Source organism: Galeopterus variegatus, unplaced genomic scaffold, assembly GCF_000696425.1.
Source record: "Galeopterus variegatus unplaced genomic scaffold, G_variegatus-3.0.2 Scaffold2480, whole genome shotgun sequence".
In the NCBI taxonomy this organism is placed as follows: domain Eukaryota; kingdom Metazoa; phylum Chordata; class Mammalia; order Dermoptera; family Cynocephalidae; genus Galeopterus; species Galeopterus variegatus.
This window is the reverse complement of record NW_007728591.1, coordinates 250,317-260,506: the sequence shown is the minus strand read 5'-3', so window position 1 is coordinate 260,506 and position 10,190 is coordinate 250,317. Positions and strand designations below refer to the sequence as shown.

Genomic DNA, 10,190 nt, shown 5'->3' with positions numbered 1-10,190 from the left:
CACCTCGCTCAGCCAGTGAGCGGGAACCGGTCTGTACGTGGGATCCGAACCCTCGGCTGGAGCGCCACCGCGCTCCCAAGTGGCGCACTGTAGCAGTGTGCCACCGGGCCAGCCCTCTTTTTGGATTTTTAAAGTCAGAACATCAACATGCAATTTATATCAATGTCATGTGTTCAAGAACTGTAAGTTTCAAAAATACAAAAGCACTCTATAAGGGAAGGTAATTATAATAACTTTTACAATTTTCTTCATTCTTTCCACACTACCCTTCCTTCAAACTCCAACTAATGCGACCTCCTCCAGGAACATGTGTGGATCCTCCCTACTTTCTGAATTCCGACAGGTTTTATCTGCACATCTCACTTTCTTCTTCCTATTTTATCCATCTGTGTCCATGTCTTAATTTTCCTATTGTTCTTAACTCTCAAAAAGCTGATAGTCTTATGTATGTTTGAACCACTCTCATAAATCTGACAGTACCTAGCATAGCACCCAGCACATAACAAATGGTTTTTAAAAATTACTGAATTGAACAAACGTAAAACATCAAAACACTTGATGCATGTAAAAAAGCACATTCTGTAGAAGTCTAGAAAGCAAAGAATGTTCATAAGGTATTAACCTATATAAGTCACCTTCGGCTTAGTAACTATACAAGGTTCCTTAGACAAAACATATTAAATATTACCTCTCGGTACCAGTGCAGGGAACCACAAGAAAACTGTATTGGCCCTTGGTCATCACTGCGGCACACCAAGCCATAACCATTCCCATTGCAGCATGAATAAATGAGTGCATGAGTTGCTGAGGATGAATGATCTTCCCAATCAGTGCCAGTCTGGAGCAGGGAACGGAAGGCACAACTGCAAAGAAAATACATTACTGTTGCTTTATAATCTGTAGCACATGAAGTTAGGGAAGCTAAAACTATTCCCTTTCATCCTTGCACAAATACTAAAAAGGGCAGGAAAAAATCCACAGTCAATGTAAAATATAGTACAGAGAAAGTCTAAGTTAAAAATTTTTGAGAAAAGAATGAATATAAAGAGATGCACACACACAAAAAGAAAAACCAAAAAATCTAGAGGGATGGAACCTAAGGAGAGCATAATTCACATTTTTCATTTCTTTTTAATTAAAATTTCCTGATAGCTCAAATTGTGCCCACCCTAGCACTCTCCTAAACACATAAAAAAATAAATAATAATATTAAAGAGTTAGCTCCTGCCCTGCAGCAAGTTGTCTTTATTTCAGCACTGGAAATTGTCAATATATAATTCATCTGTGAGAATGAATGCTGGGTAAGAGTGCTCCTATATACTCCCACACTATCCAATGTACTGTAATCAAATATGCTTACTGTCTGTCTCCCCACTAACTGTGTTCCTCTGGAGAAAGCTGGCACCATATCACTTATCTCTTACCCCTACACAGTGCATGGCACTTGCCAGGCATTAAGAATGATTGGCTGGAGAGCCCTCGTCTGGCATATCTACTTATAGAAGACAACCCAGGTACAGGGGAGTGTGTGAAAGAACTAAGCCAGGGAGTTCTGAATAGGGCTTGAATAGAGAAAGAGACCCACCAGCCAGTAGTAAGCAATTAAGAAAGCAAAGAAAAAGTAAATGTATTATAACATCCACAGTTAGCATTTGAAATTTTATACCATATTTTACAAGTAAGTGATGAAGAGCTAAAAAGAATGATGTTACAGTCAAAAAAAGAAGTGTCAGAAAAAGCTTTTTATTATATCTAAGGACAGACTCAAGGAATCTGAAAAGGCAGGAAGAGTAAGAAGAGAAACAGGAAAAAAAAATAAAAAAGCACTGGAATCTAACAGGTGATTTTCCCAAGACAAAACATAATTACTTTTAAGCTTTTTTTGGAAAAGCACAGAATTATAGACTTTTGTATTTAAAAAGAAATCACCTGGTCTTCACCAAGGTCAAGGGTTTGGTTCCCAGTACCGGCCAATCACAAACACAAACAAAAACAGAAACACATAGTCTTGATCTCCTGCCCTACAAAGGAATTATTTTTATAATACATCTGCTAAATCACATCTTTAATACTAGCTGCAAAAAACAAAATTTTTTTTTTTTTTTTTGTCTTTTTTCGTGACCGGCAACGGATCGCAACCCTCAGTGTCGTACCCGTACCGGACCGGGACCAGCAACGAGATTGCAACCCTCGGTGTTGCCCCCGCACCTCGCTCAGCCAGTGAGCGGCCGGTCTGTATGTGGGATCCGAACCCTCGGCGGGAGTGCTGCCGCGCTTCCCAAGCGGTGCACTGTAGCAGTGCGCCACCGGGCCGGCCCCAAAAAACAAAATTTTTTATTGGGGTAAAACACACATTAATAAAATTTACCATTTGAACCATTTTTAAGTGTACAGCTCTGTGGCATAAGTACATTCACACTGTTGTGCAACTATCACCACCATCCATCTTCCAAATTTTTCCATCTTCCACAAATGAAACTCTACCCATTAAACAACTCCCTATTTCCGCCATCTCCCTAGTTCCTGAGAACCACCATTCTACTTTCTGTCTCTATAAATTTGAATACTCTAGGTACAGCATAAAAGTGAAATAACTTGTTCTAAAAGGTCTAAATATATTTTTAAAACAAAGAAACTAGTACCCAAATGAATTTCAAAGTACGAAATTCAAAGCATATGATTCTGTATATTTTAAAATTTTGACACAAAACACAGCCTATTAAACACAACCATATATAAATTGCATTGAGTCTGCCCTTAGTAAATTCAGACATTTTTAAGATGATTAACATTTGAGGGTCGGCCCGTGGCTCACTCGGGAGAGTGTGGTGCTGATAACACCAAGGCCATGGGTTCAGATCCCATATAGGGATGGCCGGTTGGCTCCCTGGATGAGCGTGGTGCTGACAACACCAAGTCAAGGGTTAAGATCCCCTTACCAGTCATCTTTAAAAAAAAAAAAAAAAAATTTGAAAACTCACCTGCATAGAACTCCACATTGAAAATACTTATTATTATTATTACCACTGACAGCAGCAGGAGGTAAAAGATTACGTAGGAACTATAAAGATCATTGAAAGAATCTAAAACACAAGAGAGATCAATTAGTAAAGTTTATTCAGTAACAGTCATGTTCAGTACACTGCAATATAAAAAAAGTTTGAACCACAGCTATAATTTTAATTTTTTTTTTTTTTTTGGTCTTTTTTGAGACTGGCCACACCACGCTCAGCCAGTGAGCGCTGTGAGCGCACCGGTCATCCCTATACAGGATCCGAACCCGTGGCAGGAGCACTACTGCACTCCCAGCGCCGCACTCTCCTGAGTGTGCCACGGGCTCGGCCCTATAATTTTAATTTTAAGTTATCTTTCCTTCAAGAATTTAATTGTACACTGCTGACAGGTCCAGTGGGACATCAACTCAAGAACTACAGTGGGAGTTATTTGGACCCGACTCCGGGTACGTTAAAATACTAGACACACCAGCCAGCAACAAAACAAAATAAAACAAAAACTAGAATTTCTTTTAAATCATCCAAATGTTAACATCAGATAAAATACTACCATATATGAACATCTCATCATATGAAACAGAAGTACCATATTTAGTAATATACCAACAAAGTCTCTTTTTAAGATGTAAATATTTTTCAGATCAGAATCTTCTTAATAAATGCAATTGATTCCTACAGCTAAAGTCAAAATAACATTTTTGGAAATGGCATAATCCATGAATCATCTAAATGAATTGAACTAAAAAACAAAAACTGTAATGTCCCTGTGAAATACTAATGCATTCATATTTTGGACTAGTTCAACCATCAGTATTCCATTTCAAAGTTTAAAATATGGATATGCTGGGGCTGGCCCGGTGGTGCACTGCTACAGTGCGCCACTTGGGAGCGCAGCGGCGCTCCCGCCGAGGGTTCGGATCCCACATACAGACTGGCCGCTCACTGGCTGAGCGAGGTGCGGGTGCAACACAGAGGATTGCGATCCCGTTGCCGGTCCCGGTACGGGCACGACACTGAGGGTTGCGATCCGTTGCCGGTCATGAAAAAGACAAAAAGACAAAAAAAAAAAATGCTAAAGGGCCGGCCTGTGGCTCACTCGGTAGAGTGCGGTGTTGATAACACCAAGGCCACGGGTTCGGATCCCATATAGGGATGGCCGGTTCGCTCACTGGCTGAGCGTGGTGCTGACAACACCAAGTCGAGGGTTAAGATCCCCTTACCAGTCATCTTTTTAAAAAAAAAAAAAATATGGATATGTTATGCCTAAAAACATGAATGAGAGAAATAAAAACAGTAAGGATGTGTTAGCTGAATAGACTAAGACTTAATAATAAAGGCAATTATCCTTAAAAGTACAATTCATTGGCCAAAATTAATGAGGAATATTTACTAAGCATTCACAACTAAACCCAAGCATACTGAGCCAAAAGAAAGAAATTACTCATGTGACTAAGGGTAAGTAAAAAGAGTACAATTTCTCTGAAAAAACTTTGTGAACCAAAAGTTAAGGACAAGAAACATCTGAAGAGAAAAATGTCATAAATCAAATCCAATCTGGAGAGAAAGAAAATGTTATTAGGATTAAAGAAACCCTGGCCATGAAATGTCAAAAAGTTTTTATCCTCAGTGCCAATGTGAACAATTGGTAATGGCTCTGGAATACAATATTGAGTATTCTGAGGTTGTAACTAGAAAGCCATGATCAATAAGCAATACAGACACGAGCAATATGGCTACAAAAATACTTGCTTTACTGCTCTGGTTTATGGCTTAATTTCATCTGATGTATGGGAGCTATCCCAGAAATCATGGACATATATGAACCAAAAATTTAACACAACTTTAATTCTTTAGTAGCAATATCTCCATAGACCTGAAAGTGAAAATTCTAACTCTTTGAAAATAGGCATTTTCTTGTGAAAAATGAAATTAAAAACACACTTCCCTCTTTCCAAAGCAAAAGAAATTTATCGTTATTGTTGAGAAGGGAGAGAAAAAGGATTTCAAGGGTATTTGTGCTTCTTAGCCTTAGGCAAGACTTCAAAACCTATTCTTACAACATTTATCTTTTTATTTATTTTTTAATTCTAGTGTGGTATAGTGGGAAAAAAACAACAACACAGGCTTTGAAGTTAGAGACCAATGTTTAAACCCCAGTTCACTTACTCAGTAGCTGTGTCTCTGCACAGATTATTTAACCTGAATCTCAGTTTCCTCATTTATAAAATAGAGATAATATCTCTTTATTATACAGGGTTATAGGAAGGATAAGAGGTAATATACATAAGGTGCTTAACATGGTGCCTGGCACACAGTAGATGGGCAATAATTGGTAGCTATTATTAATTAGCATAGAATAGTTATATTTTAATAAATCTAGTAATTTTATTTTGTCTGCAAGGATTTTTTTTTTTTTTTTTGTCTTTTTTTGTCTTTTTCCGTGTCCGGCAACGGATCACAACCCTCAGTGTTGCCCCCGTACCGGACTGGGGACCGGCAACGGGATCGCAACCCTCGGCATTGCCCCCGCGCCTCGCTCAGCCAGTGAGCGGGAACCGGTCCGTATGCGGGATCCGAACCCTCGGGTGGGAGCGCCGCCGCGCTTCCCAAGCGGCGCACTATCCAGTGCGCCACCAGGCCGGCCCAGTCTGCAAGGATTTTTGAGAAGCATTTTAGCCTGCCTCAATCTTTTCTTCCTTATCAATTTTTATGTTTAACTCTATCTTCCCTAGTCTTTAACTCTTTCCTCCTTTTCTCTCTTCTCATCTTTTTTATTAGCCACACATAGGAATGAAGTATTCTTAATTTCTGACATATTTTTAAAGAGATATATATATTTTCTATCCCTAATTTAAATAGATGACTGAAACATTCTTCTAAAAAGACAAACAATTTGGCCGGCCCAGTGGCGCACTGGATAGTGCGCCGCTTGGGAAGCGCGGCGGCGCTCCCGCCCGAGGGTTTGGATCCCACATACAGACCGGTTCCCGCTCACTGGCTGAGCAAGGCGCGGGAGCGGCGCCGAGGGTTGCGATCCCGTTGCCGGTCCCCGGTCCGGTACGGGGGCGACACTGAGGGTTGTGATCCGTTGCCGGACACGGAAAAAGACAAAAGACAAAAAAAAAATAAAAATAAAAAAAATAAATAAATAAAAAGACAAACAATTTCAATAAAGCTATCAAAAAGGAAAGACAAACAAAAATTAAGTTTTCATTTATGTGGTCATCTAATAATCTTTTTGTTCCTGTGATTATACATAGTCCCTGACAGGTTCACTAGTCTTATTATATAATCAAAAGGTGGTTTACATTATGAAGGGCATGCCTTTAAATGACCTCAAAGTGAATGCTGTCAAAGTGAATGCTCTGACATGTCAATATAGGCAGTAATTAAAAATAAATTATTTGAAACACAATGCAATTTTTATGCTTAAAAGCAGATCCTGTAATATTCTTCCCCAAATTAAACGTCACTTACCTGTCAGCCACTGTATAGGATGAAATAAATCAATGCTGCTGAAGATTATAAATACTGTGGTACAGATGGGCAGAAGCAGCACTGACCAAACAATACTTGAAACTATCCTCCAGCCCAAAACCTATAATTAAACAAACAAAACCCCTCAGTCATGAAGTCAGTTAAATGACTTCAGTTATGCAAATCCTATCTTTTCATACAGGATGTCAATGTTAATCACTAATATTTATACCCAGGTCACAGTCTATGCAGCTACATATAAACCCAAGTGGTTACTACTATTAACAATGCATATCACTACAAAATCTTGTAGTGTCAGTGAACTGATGCTTGCATTAGTCCAGAGACAGGTGCAACATCAAATACCACTTGGTGGGGAGGGAGGTTGGGCCATTGTTATTTAGTTTTATAACTATTTTATAGCAACTAACGTTTGTCTCTCTAGGTTTAAATGACAGTTATAGTAATATCTAAAGGTTGTATATACTTTCGTTGGAAGCATCTGTATACTGCAATTGTATTTACAGTTATTAGATACGCACTCCTTACTGGGCAATTACTACACTGCAGCATTGTATTCATTTCCGAATCGCCAGTGCCTACCACATGGGAGGTACAAGACTTACTGTTGAATAGTAATACAAGGAGAGATACTAAGGGGTTTTAAGCATGAACGTGACCATCGGATTTATATTCTGAAAGGCAAAACATCTTTGTGTTTACTGTAAAGTGATTGCCAGGAACATGGATCAGAAGGGACCAGACCAAGACAGGAGACAAAAACGTTAGAAAATTGTCCACCGCAATGTCCCGAGCTAAAGATTATAATCAATGTCTGAACAGAAGTGATAGCAAGGGGAAAGGAAAAAGAAACTGCAGCAAAATTTCTAAGGTAGAATCTACAGGACTGCGTGATTGATAATATAGGTGGGACAGAACAGATAGGACTGAAGGCCCCAAAAATTGTTAGCTTGGGATACAGAAAAGATGGCAGTACAATAGGGTAGAAGTACTATTCACAAAGGGACCTTATTCCTATTTCTCTTTGCCTTCCACAGAACGGCTGCAGTACTGTTGATTAAACGACTTCGGCGAGGAAGCGTCTCCTCGGCTCAGTCCCACGGTGCACCCATAACTGTAACTTAATACCTGCCCTGATTACCTGGTGCCCAACCCCAGCCTCTGCTAAAGCCACGCCACATTCTTTCCAATTCTGGACGTTCCGTCCCACTTCTTATCCCAAAGAATCCAGTTAATTATTTTGCACCTACTGGATACACTATAAACTCTCCGCTCCCTTCCCCACTTTCCAGTCAAGTCATGCCTCCCACTTTGACCAGCTTCCATTCGGGACTCCTCTCCCACCTCGTAACCAGCTTCCACTCAAGACGCCCCGGACCACCCTGTAACCAGTCCCCCAGGTGACAACCCTGTAACCAGTCCCCCGGGGGGTCTGCTCCGCAAGCGTTCTCCGCACTCTACCGCCAGACCCTCCCCTCCCCCGCCCAGCGCGCACGCGCGGCCAGAGCCGGCTCGCCCAGCCCGACCCTTGCAACGCGTGCCACAGACCGCGCTGCACTCACACGCCACAGGATGTCCCGCGACCTGCCGGCGCACGGCCCAGTCACAGTCGTGGCCATGGAGGTGGTGGCCCCCACTCTAAGAAGTGCTGGAGAAGACACGCACCCGCCCGCCACCGCCGTTCAAAGGGAGGAAGGCCCCTTGAGGACCCCGTTGGGGCTGCCTCAAACACTGCCTGACCGAAGCCCGGCCCAGGCGCCAACTCATCCCTTCGAGGCTTCGTCTGGACAAGCTCAACGGCACCGAAGTGCTGCGCAGACACGCTTGCCAAAGGGGGCTGTGACTCCAGGAACTGCTCTCTAGAGTCCAAAAGATCCCTCCGAAGCAGGGCCGAGAGGGGCGCCAGAAACGGGGGGGGCGCTGCACGCTGGGAACTGTAGTCTCAATGGCAGGCTGAGACCAAGGAGGAGAGCGTCGCTTTCCAGGACTCGGCGTCCCAAAGTACAGCATGCTGGGAGTCGAAGTCCTCCCGGAGGTGCCCTGAGGCATGCTGGGAATCGTAGTCTTTATGCAGTACTGATTGCTAGGAATTCCGCAGTTAGAAAGACCTGGCAGGGCAGGTTTGCCCAGTTCGTTAGAGTGCTGTGTTACAACAACAAGGTCAAGGGTTTGGATCCCCTTAACGGCCATCTGTTGGCTGGAGCTTTACCACCATATTGGAGGAGAGTCACACTACAGGAATATGAAGTTCTGAGCTTAAAGGAGACTTGATTATTCGGAGCAACCATACCAGTCCTGGGTTACCTGCTGTTACCTCCTGACTTCATTTATACAAGAGAGAGAATTATTTATTGTTTAAGCCACTTCTGTTTTTATAGCACTTATCACAGTCTTAAATCATTTTGTGTAATTATTTGTTTACTTCTTATTGCCTGACTTCCCACTAGTATACAAGCTTCACAAGGGCAGGGTTTGTCTTGTTTATCATTGTTTCCAAATCGCCCATCACATAAAAATAATTAATAAATGGAAAAAATTAACTGTATCAGACAGTGTCTATTGAGCACAACAACTCTGATATCTAAATCACTGAGGGGTTATGCAGGGAATTTATAAGAAAAGTGTTAGAAGGGATAAAAGAACATAGGGCAGAAAGAACAGGATTGTAGTAGTGAAAGGGCGAAAGAAGTTATTGCCCAAATATCAGGAAGCTACTACTTCCTCTGCATTTAGAGTCCATGAGACACATTCAAGGCTGAGCCCCTGCTGCTGCTAGAATCACACCATTGCTCTTGAGCAAGAACTGAGGACCTGGTACTCTGTAGCTGTTGAAACCACCACAAGTGCCCACATATATCTGAAGTTGCTCTCTGAGCCTTAGTTTCCTCATCAGTAATAAAACCATATTGCAAGATGTTGTATTAAATGAGATTTTACTTGTAAATTATCTGGTACACTGTAGAAAGATTATAGGCTTTGGAGTCAGATAAATATGGTTATGAATGCCTGCTTTGCCACTTAGTAACTGTAGGGTCTTGAGAAGGTCATTTTATCTTTCTAAGCATATGTAAAAGAAAGATTAAAAAGCATCCCATCGGGGCCGGCCTGTGGCTCACTCGGGAGAGTGTGGTGCTGATAACACCAAGGCCCCGGGTTCGGATCCCACATAGGGATGGCTGGTTCGCTCACTGGCTGAGCGTGGTGCTGACAATACCAAGCCAAGGGTTAAGATCCCCTTACCGGTCATCTTTAAAAAAAAATAATAATAATAATTAATAAAAAAAAAAAAATAAAATAAAATAAAATCATAGCCTTTTAAAAAAAAAAAAAAAAAAAAAAAAAAAGCATCCCATAGGCAATAAAAGCATTTCAGAAAGACACCAAATAGATTAAAATTATAACTTAATCCTTCAAAATGGAATAAAATTAAGAAAAGGATACAAGATATGAAAGAACAATAGCAATTAGTATTAGAAAAATCAGAAATGTGATAGAACTGAGGGAAGAAATATTTCAAAAAGAAAAATTATTATAAAAATAGTGGTTGAACTAGAAGGAATTTAAAAGCAAAGAAACACAACAGTAATGCCATAACAAAGAAAGGACTTTTTTTTTTTTTCTTTTTTATCAAAAAGGAATAAAGAAAAAAAGGATTTTCGGGGGGGGGGGGGGGGGGGG

General features: G+C 41.1%; 1 protein-coding gene across 1 annotated transcript in view; it reads right to left on the bottom strand.

Moving 5' to 3' along the window:
• The window catches only part of NDC1 (NDC1 transmembrane nucleoporin), a gene marked incomplete at its 3' end in the record, with an annotated part of 35,449 nt that extends 27,076 nt beyond the window's left edge, over window positions 1-8,373 (bottom strand). Inside the window, exons 1-4 of the mRNA XM_008581874.1 lie at window positions 8,075-8,373; window positions 6,492-6,612; window positions 2,982-3,083; window positions 689-863 (exon numbers count right to left, since the gene is read on the bottom strand). Of these exons, the coding sequence (XP_008580096.1) occupies window positions 689-863; window positions 2,982-3,083; window positions 6,492-6,612; window positions 8,075-8,131 (455 nt within the window). The remainder of the gene's footprint in view (window positions 1-688; window positions 864-2,981; window positions 3,084-6,491; window positions 6,613-8,074) is intronic.
• Between the last annotated feature and the right edge of the window lie 1,817 nt (window positions 8,374-10,190).